This window comes from Pleurodeles waltl, chromosome 4_1 (genome assembly GCF_031143425.1).
Source record: "Pleurodeles waltl isolate 20211129_DDA chromosome 4_1, aPleWal1.hap1.20221129, whole genome shotgun sequence".
In the NCBI taxonomy this organism is placed as follows: domain Eukaryota; kingdom Metazoa; phylum Chordata; class Amphibia; order Caudata; family Salamandridae; genus Pleurodeles; species Pleurodeles waltl.
Window position 1 is genome coordinate 368,897,657 of NC_090442.1, and position 23,856 is coordinate 368,921,512.

Sequence of the window (23,856 nt, forward strand, 5' to 3'; positions counted from 1 at the left end):
CTACTGGAATCATATCTTGAACTGTAAAATAAAACTCACCATAACATTCGACCACTGACTCCGTGTACTCATTGTGCCGCCCGGCCACAGTTCCTCACTGTGATGGGGGGATATTTTGATGCCCATTGAGGATGCATTGAAAATCTTTGAGGTGCTGGTAAGAAAGAGCAAGGGCTGTGTTGATCCAGTAGGCGATGCAGTGATTTTTCAGCCTTGAGGCAGGCGCTGCATGAATTTCTGCAGGAGCTGTATCGATTTTCTGAGACTCTGGGATTTTCTTCTCTTTGATGACGTCTTTGTGGCCGTGAGACTTGAGAACAGGAGGCAAGCTCAATGGAAGCCCTTGGAGAGTACTTGTGGGAATGCAGAATCCTTCCAGCAGAGTCAGGGCCAGTAGGCAGCAGGGCAACAAGCAGGGCAGCAGTCCTTCTCAGCAAAGCAGTCTAGATGAGTCCTTTGGGCAGCCAGGCAGTCCCTCTGACACAGTCCAGGTGTTAGTCTAGAAGTTTCTCATTTGGTGGGGTCAAAGACCCAGTACATATACCCAAAAATGTATTTAAAGTGAGGGAAACTTAAGAGTGGCTTTTAGGTGCACAAGTTCCCCTTTCAGCCCAGTCTTGTCTGCGAAGATCCTTGTAGGGGGTTATCAGTCCTTTGTGTGGAGGCAGGCCACTGGCCTTTGAACTGTAAGTGAGAGCCTCTCCATCCTTCCTGACAAAAGTGACTTAGTGTCCTGTGTTTATGGCTGTCAAGGTGGAATGCACAGACAAACCTGTCAACTAGCACAGCCCAGGCGTGGATTGGAGACAGGCGGTAAGTGCAGATAAATTGCCACTTTCTAGTGGCATTTCTAAAATAGTAATATTAAATCCAACTTCGCCAGTGAGCAGGATTTTCTATTACCATTCTGGCCATACTAAACATGACAGGGCTACTCTTTTTAGATCAGAATCTACCACTTAAAATTATAAAATGGCAGTTCTAATGCTGGCCTATGAGAGGAGCAGGCCTCATACTAGTGAGAAACAAATTTGTGAGTTTTTCACTACCATGACATGCAAAAGACATAAGTACACGTACACCTTTTACTTACATAGCACCCTGCCCTATGGGTTATCTAGGGCTCACCTTACGGGTGGCCTATATATAGAAAAATGGGAGATTAAGGCTTGGCTCGTAGTTTTAACTGCCAACTTGGAATGGCATTGACAGTGTACACTCAGGTCTTGCAATGGCAGACCTGAGACATGGTTAAGTGGCTATTTATTTGCATGCACAATCAGTGCTGTGGGCCCACTAGTAGCATTTAATTTACAGGCCCTGGGCACATATAGTGCACTTTACTAGGGACTTACACGTAAATTAGATATGCCAATTGGGTATGAGCCAATGTTACTGTGTTTTTAGGGAGAAAGCACATGCAGTTTAGCACTGGTTAGCAGTCGTAAAGTATCCAGAGTCCTAAAGTCAACAAAGCTGAGGTTAGAAAAAGAGGAGGAGGAAGGCAAAATGTTTTGGGTGACCGTTCATAGAGGGCCAATTTCCAACACTGTTATATACCTACCTCCAGGCAAGCGTATGGTTTGGCAATGCTGTGTCTCAATGGTTCAAGATTTGGAGGGGTACCCGGCAGAGGTGCTTGCTCTCCCCCTTACTCTTTGCCTTGGTGATAGAGCCTTTGGTGGCCTGAGTGAGGGTTGACACAGTGTTCTGAGGCTTTCAGTTGTCCCCAATAGTTGATGACAAGATCTTCTTGAATACGGACAACGTTACTGAGTCGGGCCGTCAGGCTCTGCACATTATTTATTCCGTTATTTCTATTTATAAAGCGCAACCATTATCCCCGTAGGGACATCCCGGTGCTAGACCAAACACACAGGAGCTCTGCAAACTGCATGCCACCAAAGAGGGTAAAGCCAGGTCTTCAAGCATTTACGAAATGCAAGGAGGTCCTCCATGAGGTGAATTTCCAGAGGTAGGGAATTTCATTGGAGTGCCACTAGATGAATAAATGAGCAACCACCCGTTCTGGCTTTCCTGACTCGTGTACTGCTAATCAAGGCTTGAGAGGAGCTCAGCACTCTAATAAGTTTGCTGAAAGAATCTTTGTTACGCAGTATCACTGGCCCTGACTTATGGATGGACTTATGGGCATAGCAAAGTCATTCAAAACTAACTCTTTTCGGCACTGGGAGCCAGTGCAGTTGATTGAGACAGACTGCAGCTGAACTTCTTTTGGTGCTATTACAGATCAGTCTGGCAACCTTATTCCGTATGAGCTGCAGACTTCTAAACAGATAGTCAGCCATCCCTATTTATAGGTCATTACCATAATCTAGTCTGCTCAAAATAAGAACCTGGGTAATTGTTTTGCGCCAGGCTATAGAGATCCATCTGAATAGCTTGTTCAAAATGTGTAGGAGTCCAAAACATCTCCCACATACCAAATTCACCTGATCTTGCATCGTGAGAGAATCCCCTAACACGAATTGCAGCTTCTTAGCAGCTCTTTTGGGTGTCAGGGCCACACCAAGAGAATTGGGCAACAAGGAGTCATTCTACACTTTTATCAGTCCCTCCAGGCAGCAGGACTTCAGTTTTCTCTCCATTCGGCTTCAGGCAATGTGATTGCATCCATCTAGCTACATCAGAAAGGCAGCCCAGTAAATTCTTGCGAGTTCCTGACTGGAGATGATATGCAGGGTGTCATGCGCATTAAGAGATTATCTTGAAGCCCCAGAACTTAACAATGCTCATCAAGGGAGCTGTTGTGTAGCCATTTTAGTTATAGCTTCATACATGTTATTTTAGCAAACTAGGCTAACTTAGACACATTTTATTCAGCTTCATTGTACTATTTTAACAGTAGCCACATTCGCGGTCTTGTTTTATTTTCTTTGTCTAGCTGTTCTTTGCCTAAGCCAGCACTACATTCTTAAACAAGACATTTCTTTCACTTTGTGCATTTCTCAAGGCTGCAGTAAGATAGTTTGCCGGTAAACGTGGTTACGCATTGTCTCTAGTGTTCATGAAAACATACACAGTCTTACGTAGGGATCCTTTCGTAGAACATCATCTGTTTTATTATAAAAACACTTCTCTGTCCCATATACATTAGAGGGAGATTCCAGCCAGATGACCACAACTGTATGTGTACTGCTGAATGCTTCGCTACAGCTGCTTATGTAGACTACAGGCCTCTTGCTCAGGTATGAGGGATGATGTCTTCCCAGGGGAACCTGAAGGGCAAAACTAGAGCTTAACATGCTGTGCTCTAACATAGCCTAGTTAGGAATTACTTTATTGATTCTAGTGACAATATGGTGGCATTATTTTTATGCCTTACTCTCCTCGTCATTATTTTAATCCTGTCATGCTTCATCGTCCTAGTTATTACAGTACATTCTTTATTATCTAAGATGCAGTTGCTTCATTAAAACCTTATTGAAACATATACTGCCTCTGATTGTCCTGGTAAATGTGAGACTAATGTAAATGAGAGAACGGATGCGATCTGAGTGACCACGATTTCCCTGAGGAATCAATTGTGCCATGCGCTCGGCTGCCCAATCATCCCTGCTCTTGGGTAGGGATGAGGCACTGCTAGTTAGCCGGAGCAAAACCCGGATTAGGCCGACAGGTGTCACCTGTGGTGGGTTCAGACTCAGTCCGCCACAGCGCAAGTGATTTTGCCATCCAAATCCAGTAGTCTCATTAGAATAATGAGAGCCTACGCGACATGTCTCCACCAATGTTTGGTCAGGCTCTAATTTTCGGGTCCTCCTGAGTATCTCTGCCTCACTAAATACAAAGCCACCTCTGTAATATACACAGAGACGTCTGTGGTATTGAGGATTTTCCTCCTCGCTAAAAAGGGAGTACCTAGCTAATGCTGTAGGTTGTTCAAGTTGGACCATTAAAAGGATAATCCCAATTTGGTGTACTTATCTCTGAACAAAATTAACCACTCATCATGGCGATTCTGCAATGGGTAGGAATTGCAGCCAATATGCGACCACCCCTTACTGCACATTTACAGGCACATGGCCTAACTCCCTGGGGGGTCCAGTTACATTTGTTGTTGAGGCTCATCCAGCCTATAGAACAGAATTTTTTTATTCTTTGGTCACATTTCCAGCAGCTGATAAGAACAAAAATACATTTCATCACTATATACCTGCAAATATACCTGCACAATACAGAGCATATGCATATCTAGAAATAACTACATCTTATCAAGAACATAATAATTGGCTTGATGGCGCCCTACCCTATACAGTTCAACATGTTAGGTCCTCTAATGATGGTCCTACCTGCCTTCTATTGGCCACATATACACCTCACCCCGCTGCAATGAACTTAACGGCAGCTGAAGTCCATCGCTTATATGCTGAGCTGACGGCAATATACAGACGATTAGTACAGTTTGTAATGCAAATATTGAATACAAACCCAGCAAATGCAGTAACGCCAGGTACTAATCAGGCGACAGTACAGTCCATCATGGGTAAAGTACCCGCCAAACGAGAAGAAATTCTGTTTTGGTTTGCTCAAAAAATAAATGCACTGGAAGCAGTATTTCCCCATACAGGACCTCAGGATAAGCATAGAATATTAACTATATGCTTGCCATTTGGTATGGTTCCCACAGTAGATAACTGTAATACTTGGAGCACGGTATTTGCCACGCTCTATACTACCGCACATGGTACACCGACACTTGCCAATTTACCGGAAGTGTTGAAACAAATTCAAGATGAATACGGGGCTGCCACGGCCCTGGACTTGGAGATGCAACTAATGTGCAATTTTGCCACTGTATCTTCAATGATATTAATTAACCTTAAAGGGAAAGCGGTCGCACTAGCTGTGCGCATGCGGCTCCGGGATGTTCCTTCACAGGATCAAGAATGTGAGTTTCCAAAGATTATCGCAAAGCCCTACTCTAGCATTGGTCGAGATAGTCTGGGAGCCAGATCCACAAAACATAAATTCCAGGGTAAATCTAATAAATATTTTACCAAGCAAGCTCCTGAGGGTACTAAGAAACATTGGGATAAAAAACAACAAACACCTAAAAAAACAGCGGGGAGAATCTCTGCATACGGAGACCCCACAGAATAGATATAATCTCAGAAATAGAGATAACATAAAAACGCCTGACATATATCAGTATACTGATGCATGCCAATCTCGTTTCTTTCAGGACTCAACGGAAAAAAGCAGTGAGAGAGGTGGGTGGTCATAGCGCAGAACGGAGTATGTGAAACTGAGACTGGAATCATGACGCTCAACTGAAGTTTCTGTTAAAAAAGAAGAAAAACTTCCTCAACAAAAAACCCAGTTCCAAAAGAAAAAAGTGGCAGCAGTTGCAGTTCGACACTCAAAAAGAGGGCTCGATTGAAGAATGAGAAGTGGGCATTAGCACTATTAGACAGCCCAACTGAGGTCACAATAGCTCACCGGAATCTTCTAGAGCATCTGGAGGTAAAAGCAACTGACGACTTCTTACAAGTTGAAACTGCGGACATGCCTGATAGGGTGTACAAAGTAAAGTTACAGTTTGAAGGAGACATTGAACGCACATATTTTCCATATTTAATTTAACGTGACAATAAACAACTAATGGCTAAGAAAGAAGCGACTTATGTCATGTTAAATATTGAAAAGTTAGAAAAGTTGCTTTTTACTGTGGCTGAAATACCATCTGCTGAGTGGTTAATACACGGGGTCATTAATCTGCCTATTTCAACACTTAAATTCACGTCCTGCTTAGAACACATTCCAATAGGCAGATATGAAAGGCTTGGAGATAGTTACATCCATGAGGATGTGGGTGCTGCCCTTCTCGTACAAATGTCTCAGTGGCACGAAAGAGGTCTTTCTTAGCGGTAGTGAATGCAAGACTTCTGTCAGCCATTCGATGGTTTGTAAACAGCTGTCCCTGCACAGACGTGTAATGCTTCGGCAGCAAACTTGGCTTGTTATCTGAAGGGAGTTCCAGTCCCCTTGATTAGACCTACATTCCAGGTGCTCTCAGATGGCAGCTATGTCCTCCTCAATAGTGAAAACTGTTGTGGGATGCGAGCCGGAAACGATTATGTTGTTTTGGTCTCTAAGATTGTTACATGCTGCGGGAACTTACTTTTTCCTCCTACACGACAGAAGGAAGTAGCTGAGATTTGGCCCCATATTGCTGCTTCAAACGTGAATTTTGACAAGTTGAGCAAACTCAGGGCTTTATTGTTTCAAAAACATGTGGTGCTCACATCTGCACGCAAGATCTATGCGCTTCAGGTGGCAAGGTCATCAGTAGAGATACAGTTCCTTTTAATTACCAACTTTCCGCAACACTTTGAGCTTGTGGGATGAATATTTAATGCACCCAGTACTACGGGAATTGCACATTTCTTTAGGGCTGTTGGTTCTGGTTTCGTTCAGACCTTCTCCTCTATATTTGGTTTAATATCATCAGCCATCCACTCAATGTTCTCCAGTATTTTCGGGGAATTTCCGATAACTTTGGCTATAATAGGTGGCATCTTGCTATTGCTACTGCGTAATGGCTGTCCCGCCGCAATGAGGAGGACTGAAAGCGCTCCCACCAGCACAGCTGTGTTTTGAACACATGATGCAGTACTTTGGAGCAAATCTCCTGGAGCACTTGGAATGTGACTGGTCTCTGTTATTCAGCCTGGTTTTACCTTGTGTGCAGCCTGTGTTTCGACACCTCTGGTGCTCGTTCAAACATGCACTGAAAGTTTGTCTTTCTACGCAGCGCTTGCTTTCATTGGACGCTGATCTGTTGATGTTCTCGCTGAGGGCTCATTACCAGACATGCGCATTGAGGGTACTGCAGTAAGATAGGTTGCCAGTAAATGTGGTAACGCCTTGTCTGTAGTGTTCATAGAAACATACACACTCTTACGTAGGGATCCTTTCTTAGAACATCAGCTGTTTTATTATAAAAACACTTCTCTGTCCCACACGTTAGAGGGAGATTCCAGCCAGAGAACCACGACTGCATGCTGACTGCTGAACGCTTCGCTACAGCTGCTTGTGCGTTGCCCTTTGTGGAGGATGCAGCTCTAAACTCATTGTTGGGCACCCCACGGAACACTGCTGCCTTAGCTGGACCTCAGGCTATGGAACACGAATGTTCCTTGGTTTTCCTTGGCGATGAACTTCCGACTTTACCATCTGCCGAAGTGGAAGATTTCCTGTCTTCAGTAATCCAGGATTCGATTGGCAACTTCTAAAATGACTCTGACTCTCGAAATTTGTCCTTCTTACACCACAGTTCACATTTTTAAATTGTCCTTTCTACACATGCTCGTTTCTTTTTAACTGGTCATCATTGACATTGTTATACAAGTGCCCTAGGTTGAATTTTAGTAGCTTTTATACATAATTAGGCTTTGAACCACCTTTGATCCGGCAGGGGGAGGGTGTTGTGTAGCCATTTTAGTTATAGCCCCATACATATTATCTGAATGACCACGATTTCCCTCGAGAAATCAATGGTGCCATGCGCTCGGCTGCCCAATCATCCCTGCTCTTGGGTAGGGATGAGGCACTGCTAGTTAGCCGAAGCAAAACCCCGATTAGGCCGACAGGTGTCACCTGTAGAGGGTTCAGACTCAGTCCCCCACAGCGCAAGTGATTCTGACGTCCAAATCCGGTAGTCTCATTAGAATAATGAGAGCGTCTACGCGTTAGAGCGACATAGATATTAAACAATGACAGGCTTAGGGAGAACCCCTATGAGACCCCACAATTAGACCGAAGGGGAGTAGATATAAACAGAGCCAAATTAACAGAATGAGATCTGTTGGACAAAAAAAGCTATAAACCACTGTAAAGTTGTAGAGTATAGTCCTGCTTTGTGTAACCTGTGCACTAATTGGGAGTGTGAAACAGTGTTGAAGGCAGGGAACAGATCTAATAAGATCATGGCCACTGCCTTATCTTGGTCAGCCTCTGATTTAAATCTGTACACTACTGTCAACAAGGTAGATTCAGTGCAGTTGTTGGCTCTGATAACTGTTTGAGACACATCCAGAATGTATTATTTTCCAGGAACTGTGAATGCTTAGCATTGACTTGTCTTTCCAACACTTTCGCCATATATGGCAAGAGTGATATGGGGCGGTAGTTGGAAAGTACAGCAACTTCCGCTCCAGCTCTTTAGTAACGGCAGCACTAAAACATATTTTCAGGTAGATGGAAAATTGGTGTTTTTCAAGGGAGACTTGAACAGCTAGATGATATAAGGGCTTAGAACTGAGGCTAACCTTGAAAAAAGTTAAATGCTTGCAAGGATCCAAAGGTGAACCCAATTTTACCTCCTTCGTGATTGTCTCCACCATTTCTGGTGTAAGTTCCTGAAACTCACCCAATGGGTGGACGTTCAGGGATGCGGGTTAGCCTTTTTAGAAAAATACTTTACCAAATACTAAACACATCAGGCCTTCTCATGAATAAGGTTAAGCCCTTTATACCCCATTGCCCAATGGCCCGTGGTCATGCCATGCGCCCGGAGTTGCGGATGATCCCGACCAGATTCAAATATCAGGGGGTGTTCATAAGCGAAAACAGAACCTTGACGTATGAAGTCAAGCTTCATTATCAGTTGATGGGATTGGCCAGGAATGTTAGGTTTTGGACCTACCTTCCATTGCCCCTGCTTGGCTGCTTGGCCATCTTTAAAATGGTCCTCCTCCCAAGACTTTTGTATCAACGTAGAAATGTACATTTTCCAGTAAAGAGAGGCTTCTTCACCATGGCTAAGTGACCTCCTGTGGAGCAGGGGTAGCCCAAATTGCCCTCGTAAAGTGGTAAGGCCTACCTTTGAGGGTGGAATACCCACCCCGATCTGACATTATATGATAGAACAGCACATCTTTTGGTGCTCAACGACTAGTTGATCGAGAGGTTCGGGGACCCAGCCTTCAGGTTTGGATAATGGGTTAACTGCCACTCACATTTGCTGTATTGCGGCGACTTACCGCAGTCTCTACCCTCTTCAACTTGAGTGGTGTTGACCACTTGGAGAGTACATACAAAAGCTGCTGGTTAACACTGGAGACCTTGCTATGAAAGGGACCAGACTCTTTCAGATGTCTGCACTCCGGGGCTTTGCTAAATGGGATAGAAAGGCATACCAACACTGGGAGACGTGATTAAACTTGGGTCCATGGTGCTGCATGAAGAATCTAAAATTCATCATACCCGTTTTTTTTGCTACCTTCAGATTCAGCATTTGGTTACACCATACTTACCGTCGGATATCGAAATCCTGGAGTACTCACCCCTGGAAGTGAAAATCTTACTTAGAGACATCAAAGCCCATAAACTGTTGATTCTGTACCAGACATTACTCTGCTCCTAATCAGATCCATTGACTTGGAGGTGCGCAGAGGCCCCTTCCCTGAACGGTTGGGCAAAGGGCATGGATTACTGCATGGGCCTAGAGCGCCCAGTGTACCAGGCCAGTGGGTGCCCACAAAAGCACTATAAAATTTGGAAGTATTGGGTTGGACACCAAGGGATACATATTGAACCATGTCAGTCCAAGCCATGGCCCATAGGCAGTGATATATGCATCTTTGAAGCCACATTACACTGAGACCCCGGGGGTGCTTACTGCTTGTTCTAAAGTGTATCTGTACTACACATTGTGCAAAATTATGTTGTGACTGCAGCAGCTTCTGTGTACTGTAATGAGTGCTTATGTGCCAGGCTTGGTTTGCGTTATTGATAAACCCTCAATAAAAAGTTAAAAAGAAATCACACATCTAATTCTGATTCCTAATTTAGCTCTTAACTTGTACTGAGGGTTGTAGTATATTTTGTAGGATTAGTAACAGTAAGCCTTGCTCTTGCAGATAGCAGCTTGGTCAAACAAGAAGTAATAGGAGGAAAACCGCACTCTGCTACCTCTCAAGACCTTCGCCTCTGTGCAGGTAGTCCTTTTACAGAGACTTGATTTGAAGTGCCTATGCTGACAGGACACAAAAAGGGAACAAGCATTTGCAATGCAATGGGTCTTGTGTTTGCTCGAGTTAGAGTTATTAGCGTTGTAAATATCTAACTGGAACTTTTTTGCCACACCGACTGAAAATAAAAAGTAAAACAGTTGGCATAAGCGCACCGATTCAAAGTGCCGCTGTGAGTGCGAAGAGAGAGACAAAAGGTAAAATACGTTTTCGCGCAGTCAAAGTTATTGGCAGAAGTGTAATTATCAATGTAAACGGGTTGATGGCCAAGGCGTTAACTAAACCTCCCTAAGCAGGGACAAACGTAAAGTATTTACCAATAATAACAAAGAATACATAGTAACACGTCAGAAAAGCAGCGCTTGCACGCTGCTATGCTCGACCTGAAAAAGTGTGAACAGATAACAAAAAAACTGTTCCCATTGGAGCAGGGCCAGGACTGATTTTCATAGAGCTGGGTCATGGTGTTCAAAATTACGATGGACTGTAATACTGCCCTTAATTACCAGTGGCTGAGATTAATCCAAGTATTACATCCATCACTTGTTTGTGTACTTTTCCTGGAGGGGGTTCGAACTAAAGTTTTATGTCACCCGGAAGGACGGTGTTATGTAACTTTAACATTATTTGACTTACAGCTGCTATAATTTTGCATAGAAACGCAAAGGAGCTCTTGGCAGGTCAATACACTGAAAGGAAATAGTGTGAACCATTGTGATTTTTCCCAGGTGAATGCAAGAGATTTTGCGTCAGGCGTAAGTGGGAGTGAGGTTTATTTGTTTCCTGATGATTTGGGCACTGTCATTTTGTTGTGGTGAAAAAATAATACATTATGATATTTTTTAATCCTGCATAACACACAGAGCTACCTGTCGCTGCATGTCCGGTGTGAATATTTCGTGGAACGTATGGTACTGTGTATGGTTACCATAGTATCTTTGGGGAACTGTACCTTCCGGTTTTGGAGAGCGCTAGGTGCGCGTGCGCTGTTGTATATAGGCTGCATACTCGCCACCTTAGAAAAACCCCACAGGCTCAGAGAAGTGAGGGACTGGTTATGCGTGCACACACTCATGAAGGCACATGCTTATTCACTTTCCTCCCAAAACTCAGGACACATTTGCCAATGCAGACGTTTTGTAGAAAGTTACGAGCAAGTCAAACCTAATGCACCTGCGAAAGCCTCTTCGTCTAACTTTAGGGTACTTTTACTGAGGGTACATACGCGGCAGCACAACTAAGCTTTACTTATTTATCGGATGAGGAATGAAGTAAATATGAAAAATAATACTTATGATGCACTTCAATGAAAAATTTCCTAGCTAACGAGAAGGAAAGTTTCAATTCTATTAAGGAAACGGAGGAGAGGATTATGCATAACTTTCTTCAAATTATTTCAACAGCAGATTCAAAGAACGTAATAAAAGTAAAACATATGCAAAGACTACAAATCCCATGAGTCTTATAGTGTTGAGTCTGTAATAGTCCTGTGGAATCGCATTTTACAGTTCTTAGGTATGCTATGCCTAGTGGCCCCTGTGATACACAATGACAATCTCTGCACAGGCCTATCATTAAGTAAAGAGGCCTACAAATATAATTCGCTACTGCTAGGAACGCATTATGTTGCAAGGCTTGCTCTCTGAACAGCCATCATGAAATATCATCGTCATTGCATGCTAGCTGAAGCAGTCTCCCTTCTGGAAAGTACCAGTCTGAGTACGTGATGTTCTCAAGTTCTGTCACAAGATGGACCATGTGATATTAGGCACGTAGGCAACCTTGTGTAAAATCCTTTTCTATGCTTTTTGTTACTATATATGGTATGATAGGAAAAACTACCTTCAGCCATAATGGAGAAGTAGTCATACGTCAATCATACGTCAATGCCAAAGAACCAATAAGACGTTGAATTATGTTTGTGGTTTAATACTATAAAAGATCGTGTATTACTTCCTTGTATTAGGCTGTTCGTGTACACTAGTACAGAGCATCCTCCATGTACATGTCTTTCTATTCTATCCCTAATAAATTCTTTATGTTTATCTAGAAAGAGCTGGCTAACCGTTGTTTGTATCCTGAATGGGTGCTGAATAATTAGGCTTCTACAATCCAATCACAACACAGCACAGTGTATAAATAGGTATGATGTCCCTTCCTGTTCCTCTTCTTCACTCGAGGAAGTTAAAGATGAAAATAGATTAGTCCATTCCTTGATTATTGCCTGTGTAAATACAATAATTATAAACATGTTATCCAATTCTTTTTACAACATTGATTGATAAGAGAAAGCACAATGCTGAAAGAAAGATAATGCGTTCATAATGAGAAAAATGTAAAGATTAATTTGTATGCTACAATTAAGAATTTAAAACATTAACAGCATTGCAATAAAAGGTTACTTACTGGAGTAAGAGAAATAACAGTACCAGGGAGGGAAAAGGCTATGAAGATCAAATGCCTGGGTGGGATAATCCTTGCCTCCGTGTCCTTAATAGAACTGAAACTTTCCTTCTCGTTAGGTAGGAAAGTTTTCATTCTATGTCAGGACCGGAGGCAAGGATTATGCAAGTTTAAAGCTTACTTACAACCAGAGATGCGGGTTCTAAAATAGGTTTAAAATCGAACTTTTTGAAGGTGGATTCCGAAGACCAATCTGCTGCATTCATGATGTCTTCAAGTCTACCACCTACCTGTTTGGCTTTAGAAGCCATTGCTCCTCTGGTGCAATGAGCTCCAAATCTATGGATGTCAATACCTGCCTTCCGCCATGATCCATCTAAACCACCTAGCAATAGTAGGAGATGAAACTGCTTTAAAGGGTTTCTGTAAGGCAATGAGAAGTTGATTCTCACCAGCAGGTCTGACGTCCAGGATAATGTCCTTATATGCTTTGATACAATTTACTACACATAATTTTTGATGATCCGGAAAAGCCGGATAAGAAACCACTCTGATATTGGTTTTGGTTCTCCTAGAGATAGTAAAAGTTACACCTTCTGGGGTAAAGGCTCTAGCGGAGAGATCTAAGGCTCTAACATCAGATTCTCTTTTACAGGAAATGAGACAGAGTAGAATCGCCAATTTAGCCAAGATTTGTTTACGAGATAAGAGATGATTATTGTGCTATTGGGAGAGGAAATTTAAAATTATGTTAACGTCCCATAAACCTGAATATCTGGGCTCAGGGGGCTTAGAAGGACGAATGCCTTTCATTAATTTACATACCCATGGATGTTCACCTACTGGTTTGTTGTTAATGGATATATGCCCTGCAGATATGGCTAACCTAAAGGTGTTAATGGTATGATAATCCAGACCAGAGTGAGCAAGTTCTGCCAAGAAGTTTAGGATATAGGTAAGTTGTGCCCCCAAGGGATCAATATGTTTAACCACACACCAACGATTCCATCGGTTCCAGGCCAATCTGTATGTTTTGGTAGTACTAGTGGACCAGGCCTATTGGATGAAGTTATTAGCTTCTTTTGAAAGGAGTCTATTTTTCCAACGTCCCCGGAAATCCTCCAGGCCATGAGAAAAAGATGACCTTGGAAAACCAATGGGTGAGGAGACCCTTGGTGATCGAGAAGTGTCAAAGGGAATAATGGTAAACTGATCAGATGATCCCAAGACAACTCCATGAGAGTCGGGAACCATGCTTGAGATTTCCAAATCGGAGTCACTAGAATCAAGGACGCCATTTGACATCTTACCTGAGCTGCAACTCATGGAATCATTATGAAGGGCGGGAAAGCATATGGAAGGTCTTTTGACCAATCTTGAAGAAAAGCATCTATCGCTACCGCTCGCGGATCCGGTCTCCAACTGACATATCTCGTCAGTTGGTGATTGAGACGGGATGTGAAAAGGTCCAGATTGCAAGGTACCCGCCTTTCCATCAGGGCTAGAAAAGTTTGCCAATCCAATTTCCATTCGGTGCTGTCTGTGAAGTTCCTGGAGTTCTGTTCTGCTACCGTGTTCTTGATCCCTGGAAGATACTCTGCCCCTACAGAGATCTGTTTCTGAAGGCAATAATGCCAGAAATCTTTCGCTAGTTCTGAGAGGGCCTTCGATCGAGTGCCTCCCAGTCAATTGATACACTGGACCACTGATATGTTGTCCATCCTCAGAAGAATGGAGCAACACACCTTGTCCTTTGTGAGGGACTTTATTGTAAAAGATCCTGCCATGAGTTCTAGATAATTGATATGGAGAGAGAGTTCCTCTTCTGACCATCTGCCTCCCATGGCAATTTCCCCACAACTGGCTCCCCATCCCAGACAACCGGCGTCTGATTCTATAGTCATGTCCGGTGCAGTACCAAAAATCGCTGTTCTATTCCAGGCTTCCATGTGGTCTATCCACCATTGTAGTTCCGTTTTGGCTTCTGGAGATAAGGAAATCATTTCCGAATAAGTTAGACCCTTTCTCAGATGAGAAGCTTTTAATCTTTGTAATGCACGGTAGTGAAGAGAACGTGGGAAGATGGCTTGGATTGAAGAGAATAGAAGTCCCACAATTCTGGCCAATTGACAACGTGAAATTCTCTCCATTCTGAGAACCTTGTTGAGTTCTTTCCGAATCTTGGAAAGCTTTAATAATGGAAGGCTGAGAGAAGTTGCGACAGAATTTATGAGGAAACCTAGAAAGACTATTTTTTGGGTTGGAATTAGTTCTGATTTGGATTCGTTCATCACAAATCCAAGATTCTGGAGGAGAGCAATAGTCATGCTCAGATTGGATTTGAGCTGAATTAGGGAGTGGCCCATCAGAAGAATATCGTCCAGATAAATGATCATCCTTATTCCCCTGGTACCTAGGAATTCTACTACCGGCCTCATGAGTTTGGTAAAACACCATGGAGCTGAGGATAGGTCGAAAGGGAGAGTTTGGAACTCGTATATATGTCCTTTCCATGAGAAGTGAAGAAATCTCCAGTGAGGAGGTAAAATGGAGACTGAAAGATATGCAGCTTTGAGGTCCAGTCTGATCATCCAATCGTTTGGAAGTAGAATGTCCCTCAATAGATGAATGCCTTCCATTTTGAAGTGCCCATAAACTATCTATTTGTTGAAATCTCTCAAGTTTATTACAGGACGAAAACCTTTTTTTTCCGCCAGAAATATGTTGCTTAAAAACCCATTCGGATGAAGGGTAGATCTGCAAATGGCTTTTCTTCTGCCTCTGGATCTATGAGATTCATCTCCTGAGATGGGAAAACTAAAGGTCTGCGCTGAGAGTGCTGTATTGGAGTGCTGTAGAATTCTATGTGAAAACCATGAACTGTTTGAAGGATCCAAGGATCCTTTGTTATTGTCTTCCAATTTTGAGCAAATCTCAGAAGCCTACCCCCAGTCCTAGAGGGAAAGAAGGGGTAATGGTTACCAGAAACTCCTCATGGTGGGTTAGCTCCTCCTCTGATGCAGTTGCCTTTGGCTCTGCCGGAACCTCGAAAGGGATAGAATGTTCCTTGACTACCATAATTCCATCCGTTGTTCCTCTTTTGGTATCCTCTAGAGGGGCCTTGATGGTAAAGATGACCGGAGGAGCGACCCCTTCCTTGTCTGGCCCCAGCAAAAACCTTAGTAGGGAAAATCGTCTGGATAGAATTTTGGGCTTTGTCAAGAGCCGGAAAGATTGCTACAAATGTGCTTAGTTCCTTGACAAAGGGTTCCCCAAAGAGATTTCCCTGGGCTATAGCTCCTGCCTCAGAAGTGGCTAACTCGCCAAGTTTGGGGTAAATTTTAATAAAAAGGGATCGCCTGCGTTCTGCAGCAAGAGCACAGTTGGCATTCCCTAAGAGACAAATAGCTCTTTGAGCCCAACCAGCAATAACCTCCACCCAGAGTGGGGTACCAGATTGCTTAGGTTGCTCCGCTAATTGAATAATCTGGGTTAGCAGCCCAACTACATCCAGGAGTTGGTCTTGGCAATTTCTCCAAGATCTGTCAATACCCTTCTTAGGGTCTTTAATGTATTTACTAAAAAATGTGCATAACTTTGGGTTGATATTGGGAGTGACTGCTACTTTTCCCTGGTAAAGAGGGTCTGGGACATTCTGCCCTAAGTTTAGCTCTGACCTCCCTCTCTAGGGGTTGGCGTATTTCATCAGCCACATAATCGGCTACCTTAGGCTCAGGAACCCATTCAGAAGTCATAGGATGATACATTACTGAAGGGTTAAACATATCTGAATCTTCTTCAGGAGAATCTGGGAAAACCGAGTTAGGACGCCAAGGTCGACTCAATTCTTGTTCCTCATCTGAGGAAAAATCAGCATCTGAAACACCCTCCCCTCCAATGGGGACCCCAAATAAAGGGTCTGGATTTTTTGTGACAAAGACGCTCATTTATCTACTATTATCTTCCTCCCGGTAGGGTAAATGTTTAAGCATGCGTGCACTCTTATGGAAGGTTTTGGGAAGTTTATCAAAACCTTCCAGGTGCCCCGCGTCATGCTTTGAGGCCATTTTACCCCCTGATCTAACCCCACTAGGGCCCCGATTGGGTTGAACAGTATCAGTAAAAAACCCCGGTATGCTCTTCGCAAGCTTATCGACCTGTTCCCTAAGAGGTGCAATTACATTGGAAATAGCCATAGAAAGTGCTTGACTCACTTCTGGGGGAAAGTGTTGGGAAGGCCATTCTTGTGCATCCTGAAAGGAAGCGTTTTCGTGACCAATAGATTGGTACATTATAAGGGTGAAAGCACCAAACTCACAGAGTATAACAGAAAAAATTTATAATTATGTTTTGTTTTTTTTGTTTTTTTAATAGATTAGGACAAAATGTCTTAAAAGATATATACACCCAAGGAATAACAGGGCAGCACCCTCGCTGGTGCTCAAATTATTCTGAGCAGAAAAATATATATTATATAATGGAATAAAAAGAATAATAAATTGGCCACTATATGGGGCAATTTGCTTAAAAAAGCAGTTAGTTCAGGGAAAACGAACGTGTGACAAGAATTCAAAGAATTTCCTGTCAGCATTGCTCTGAAGCTTGAGTCGTGGTCAGCTGAGGCGCTCTGTAAGACCTGCTTCAGGAAACAGCTAACTCGCCTGACAGTTTGATGGAAAGCAAGCGCCCGCCTCTGTCGAACTGCGAATAAATGTCACAGAGTAAGCGCTCGGGCCAAAAGCCTACTGCACTTAAAGAGCAATAAAAACAAATATATACAATACACACAGTTAAGGAATTTTTTTTATTGAGATTGTATTTAAGTGAATATCATTGAAGAAAGAGGAACAGGAAGGGATGCCATACCTATTTATACACTGTGCTGTGTTGGTATTGGACTATTACAGACCATACACTATAAGACTCATGGGACTTGTGGTCTCTGCATATTTTTTACTTTTATTACGTTCTTTGAATCTGCTGTTGAAATAAAGTGAAGAAAGTTATGCATAATCCTCCCCTCCGGTCCTGACAGAATTTACGATTGATGGTTTATATTTAAAGGCGACAACCTTCATTTAATTAGACTAATATATGGATGACATGGCTGAGGTCTGCTCTGTGTTTTCCTAAAGAGCACAAAAACTACAACAATTTTTTGTTTTATGTAACACGTTTTTTCCCCCCTAAAAGCTGATTACTTCATTATTTAACTTACCCATTCAGACTGACGTTTAACTTTAATTCCCAGAGTCGTGGCCGGTGTACATCGAATTGACCAATGGAAAAATATATGGCTGTGATTTTATTGTCAGTGCAACTGGAGTTGTACCAAATGTTGAGCCTTTTCTCTGTGGTAATAGTGTAAGTATGCTCGTTCTATCCCATTTCAGAACTCATTTTGGTGAATGATACTCTAAAAACACAAAAGAACTCGGAAAATGTGATGAAATGTTTTCTGCTAACTAACACATAAAACGAAGTGGCTTGGTTTTGTAAATGCCTATTTGTACATAAAAAGAGATGGGCATCAGAGAAAATCAAGGTAAAACAGTTAGTGGCACAGTTCAAAGGTTTGCTGAAAATAGGGGCCCGATGTAGCAAAACAGCAAATTGCGACTTGCAATTTTCGAGTCCGTGCGACTCGCAAATTGCAAGTCGCAATTTGCTATGCAGAAAGGTGTCTCAGACACCCCATTGCGAGTATGGGCACTCATGGGGATGGTGGCCTGCTGGAGTCAGCAGACCACCATGTCCGTGACTGCTTTTTAATAAAGCAGTTTTTTTTTTTTCCATCTGCAGCCCGTTTTCCTTAAAGGAAAACGAGCTGCACTTGGAAAAAAAAAAAAAAAACCTTTAGTTTCGGGTTTTTTTCAGGGCAGGCAGTGGTCCATTGGCTGCTCTGAAAAAATATATATTTTTTTCCATTCCCTGGGGACCCCTTCCCGTTTGCGACTGGGTTAGCATCCACTTCAAGTGGATGGTAACTGCGATTTCATTTGCGACCGCTTTCTCGGTCGCAAATGAAATTGAATAGCATTGCGAGTCGCAAATAGGAAGGGAACACCCCTTCCTATTTGCGAGTCAGAAATGCATTTTGCGAGTCGGATCCGACTCGCAAAATGCATTTCTGCATCGCAAAGAGGCTTTTGCGCCTCGCAAACGGCGTTTTTTGCCGTTTGCGTCTCGCAAACCCTTTGCTACATCTGGCCCTAAATGATTTGTTTGTCTCGAGGATATGTTTGTAAGGAAGAATGGATGAGTGTTAGAATTACCGAAAGAAGGGCGAATTAAAACATGGGTGGACAAGTGAGTGCCTGAATACATTAAATATTTAAACAGTGAATTTATTTAATTGTAGGTGCAAATACATATAAATAGTTTAGACAGTGCATGGTTTGGAGATTACTTAAGTTGTATAGATAGATGTATGGGTAAATTGATGGATGAGTGCAGGGATGGATTTATGGGGAACATTTTTTACATAGTATTGGGGTGTGACTGGCCATCACAAGAGTAAAATATAATTAGTATATAGTTCATCAAACCATAAAATATTATTTAAATCTGTAATTCTCAGTTATACTTGCATGTAACAGGTGGTGTAAGCAAATGGGAGTTTGGCAAGATTTATGACCATAATGCAAGTGCCAACCGTGTGCCTGACTTCAATATCAAGCAGTGAATGCGAGGGAGAGCAATATGATAGGGATATATACGACCTATGATACTAAGAATGATCACAACATGGCAGGAATGTGCCAGCACCAGCATTAGTTAAGTGTGTGCCATTATGCCACGAATGCCCAAATTATGCCAGGATTTTTCACCAATATGCCAGCCTATAATATGATATGAGTGGGCATTATTATTAAATGGGTTGCCTTAGTATAATGAAAATGATCACCATTGTGACTGAACGAATAGTACATCAGTTTTGAGTGTTATGATACCATGGCATCCACAGTGTTTCGATGAATTAGTATAGTTATGTATGAGTAGCTGGGTTTTTTAAAACATAACTTAATGTGTAATGGGCAGAAGAAAGCCTAACTTACACAATTTTTCATAGAGATTTGTTTGATGATCTCTAGCCACCTTCTATATAACCAGTCTCCACTGTGCAGGGCATTTGGCCATTCGTAGTGCCCCCATCTGCCATTTACCGAGCCCTCAATGTACAATACCTCTGGCTGGACGCAGCTAGGTTTACTGCAAGGCCTGTTTTTTTCTTAAGTACTTAGACCAACCTCATGTGCATCAAAATCTGTGCTCAGCTGGAGGATCTGGCCTTTCTGTATGGCACTACTCTCAATCTTCAGTCATTAGCAGCATACTCTGGGCACAGGACCTATCCTCTAGTCAAATACTTTACCATCCTGTTTCCCATCTAGACCGATGCGCTGGGCTCACGTTGAGTTCAGGACAACCCAAACCAACTGTTCAGTGCTTCTGACTGTGGCCTGTAGGAATGCCCGGTCTCACCAAAACTATCTGCGCACAGCAGGTGCAGCTGACATTAGGCACATAGCTTGGCTTATGCCCAGGCCTTGTGCAAGTGTTATTGCCTGTGCCCTCTACTCAACAGATGTGTTTGCAGTGTTCTGTGTTCAAGTCATTTACATTCTTCCACTATGTATTTCCTTTTAGGTTTTATTTTCAGGAATGGTTAATCTACTGACAATCCTTGAGACACAAATTTGCCACAGGTTTGCTATTTGTGTGATTGGTACAGTTTGATTTGCATATCCTTTGCACCTGCAAGACCAGTGTAAGACATCAGTTTGCATGACTACCAAATGTGCTGTTGGATGAGCAAATCCTGGTGTACACAAAAATATTTTTTTTTTGGGGGCAGTAATTGTCCCACTGGAATATAACTACATCTTTCCTGGGGTCAGGGTATGCACTCACTGCTCCCTTATGTATGCACTGATACATTTTTCAGAACACAGGCTTCACTGCCTCACATCTTCTAATGGCCACACAGCAAAAACTTTAATTTGCAGAGAGCCCAACCACATTGTGCTACGGACTTGGCACTGTTAAGGTCCTTCTTGGTTCCTTCTTTATTGCCCTGGGGAGGGGCAACTTTTCTCAGTAGCCACTGTGCCACCCAGTTAGGAGGAAAAAGACAAAAAGGCTGTTAAAATCCTCCAGTGAACTGCTGGTAATGCTTGATTGTAGCAGGTAGCTGGTGTCGAATTTGAAAAGCAAGGCTCCCAAACAACCCTGAAATCACTGTTGAGAAATTGTTCTTTGTAAGTTCTTCCAGAAGAGAGAATCCCAAAGAAACCCTGCTTCTGATAATAAACGCCAGAAATTGAGGACAAAATGGTAAATGAGTGAATGAAAGTGATGGAAAATCAGGGGAACAAATGCCATACAACACATCCTTCTTTCGCCGAAGCCTCCTTTATATGATCTAGACAGGAAATTATATCCCTAGAAAAAAGGCTCACACCATATTAGGTTGAAAACTTCAGGCAGCAAGTATTGGTGAGTGAACATCTTGGATAGGCATAGATATACGTCTTGCTAGTCATGCTTATTCTTCTAAGAGAATGTAATTTTCCCGAAATTGTAGTTAAAATAAACATATTTAACATCCCTCATACTTTTAAACTATGCCAACTTCTTTCTACACCCATACCTCTGCAGAAGATGTGGGACACCTGCTGAGTGGCCAAGGTGATAGCGGTGCTGGCCGGAGTGAAGGGAAATCAAGAATGAACTTCAGATTGTTGAGAATATACAAAGCCTCTTGGGTTCAGTCAACTCATTGCATAGATGAGTACCCTGTTTCTGTTGGTGCACTTTCTAAACTTCAATTGTATTAATTATAAGCTATCCTCAAGCACTCTTGCTCCCAAATTAACCTGCAGCAAAATGTAGTGAAAGTTGCCTTTTAGCCATTACAATCATGTATGCTCTCCTATTGGTCTAAGGTGAGGAGAGCTCAATTTTTTAGTAAGAGGTCCTTCTCTTACTCAATCATTTGTTTTTGTCTTGTCAAATACATCATTGCATTCTTAATAACAGGAGGTGAAATACTCAATCCTGCAAGCACATTAGAAAGAAGACTAGATTATATCGCCTCATACTACCAGTTTGACAATAATCTGAGTTCAGTTGTATTGATCTTGCTGCCTAGTCAATACACTGATTATGCAAGGTCATCAAAGGCATCTCCAAGAACATTTTGAACTGAGGGTATCAAAAAATCTTTTCATGATGGTTTCCAAAACATGCCAAAGAAATTGTGCATATGAAATCTTACTGGACCGGATAACGGAATAACACAGTCCACTGACTTGACATCTTCAGAAATCTTTCTCTTAATTACAGGTATTTACAAAAACTGTCTATCTTATTCCCTGAAGCTTTGGAATTTAAAGCGCAAAACTGCCCCCTCCTGATTTTCTAACAAAATCCTCTTCAAATTAACTAATATATGAGCCACAGCTAACTGGCTAGTATTCATTGCATAGCATTCACAACCCACCTTAATTGTTGGGATTCTAGTTTTCCCTTTGCTTCATGGACAACTTAACTGATGCTTGATATTTAAAGATACTAGGTTTGCTTTTTCAGTGATTTGTTAAAATGACCCGAGCCACCACAATACAGGCATAATTTATGTATGTTGTTATCTTATTTAGAAATAGATCCTATTATATATAAGCCCTAATATACTACCTAATTGCAAAGGTTTTTGTAATGGTAGTTGCAGTGGGTTTTGGGGTGTGGGTCATCTGGCACCTTTCTGAAAACTAGGAACCTGGGGTAATCCAGGGTGGGGTGGCGTGCATTGCTCTCATCAGGTTATTTTACCCATAATCCCTTGCAAACATCACGTTCTCACAAAAAAACATTTTCCTTAAATAGTTCTGTGATGGAAATTTTTGGAATATGCAAGAAGTCACACACTTCCTGCCACCAAGCATTCCCTCAAGTCTCCTGGTAAAAATGGTACCTCACTTGTATGGGTGTGCCTTGTGTCTGCAACAGGAAATGCTCCAAAAACCAACATAGACACATCACACTTTTCCACAGAAAAAGGACAGTTTTTTGCAGTGTGGATAGCTGAGGATTTTGGCGGCCTAGGCAGCCAGCACTTACGGAAATCTAGCACCCCTGTACTTCTCTTAAACCTATACAACCCAGGGATGTCAAAGAGTGTGACCCAGAAACCCTTGCTAACCGCATACTCTGTATAATAAAAAAACAAATTTTCCTCACATTTTTGTGATGGAACCTTTTGGAATCTGGGAAGAGCCACAAACGTCATTCTACCTAGCATTCCCCTAAGTATCCCAATCAAAATGGTACCTCACTGCTGTGGGTAGACCTGGTGCCCACAACACGAAATGTTTGCTGAGTGTCTATGTTGGGTTTTGGGACAAAACACAGCATAGACACATCACATTGTTATACTGTAAATGAACCCTTTGTTTGCAAGTTGGGCAACTGTGGATTTTGGGCCCTAGCTCAGCCTGCACCTTGGCAAAGCTATCAAACCTGCACATTTTTTAAAGCTAGACAACCACGGGAGTCCAGGGCTGCATAATTTCATGACTCTAACCAGATAATTTTACCTAGTAGCCCTTGCAAACATCAACATTAGTAAGAAACACAGATTTTCCTCACAGTTCTGTGAGGAAAACCTCTTGAGTCTGCAGGGAGCCACACATTTCCTACCACCGTGAGTTTCCATATGTCTCCTGATAAGAATTGTACCCCACTTGTGTGGGTGGGTCAAAAGACCACGAAATAAAAGGCCCTAATGCGCTAAGTTGAGAGATAAGCAATAGATGTAGCTGCTTGTATTTGTCGCTGTGCTGTGGCACCACCCATACAAGCCTACGAACAACAGACATTTTTCAGAACTAGACAAGCAGGGGATTTCAGGGTGGTGTGCCTTGCATGTATCCCACAGGCTTCTCTTACCCACAGTGCCCTGCAAACCTCAAACTTTGCCTGGAATCTACAGGAATCCACAAAATTCCTACCACCCTGCATTACGCCACGTGTGCTGATAAAAACAGTGCTCCATTTGTGTGGCTGTGCCTAGTACCCACATCAGAAACAGATCAAACCAAGGTCAATGGGTGTCCAGTGCCAAGGGCCGACCTTGGGTTGATCTGTTCCTATAGCGGGCACAAGAGCTGTGGATGAAGAGCAAGTGAAGCTGTTTGAGGTGCAGGGTGTGTGAGTGTTGGGATGTTGAGTAAAGAGGCTGCCTGCTGCATTCTGTATGGTGTGGAGTCATTGGATTAGTTGAGTGAGGAAGTAATTCAGTATTGGGTGAATGTGGCGCCAATGGGTTTGAGTCCATAGGTGAAGATGAAGTGATGGCAGATGTATCTTTACTACATTGACTATCTGCGTTCTACCGATGTGATAGCTCTGTGAAAGTACACTTAGCCTAAGCTTTTTCTACCCATTCATGTAT

General features: G+C 42.6%; 1 protein-coding gene across 5 annotated transcripts in view; it reads left to right on the forward strand.

Annotated features, from left to right (window-relative positions):
• The window catches only part of PYROXD1 (pyridine nucleotide-disulphide oxidoreductase domain 1), a 159,382-nt gene that overhangs the window by 100,206 nt on the left and 35,320 nt on the right, over positions 1 to 23,856 (forward strand). For 3 of the 5 annotated variants that reach the window (XM_069228527.1, XM_069228528.1, XM_069228531.1), the window contains 2 exons: positions 9,888 to 9,965; positions 17,653 to 17,765. In XM_069228527.1, the coding sequence (XP_069084628.1) occupies positions 9,888 to 9,965; positions 17,653 to 17,765 (191 nt within the window). The remainder of the gene's footprint in view (positions 1 to 9,887; positions 9,966 to 17,652; positions 17,766 to 23,856) is intronic. The other 2 variants (XM_069228529.1, XM_069228530.1) reach the window with 1 other exon arrangement.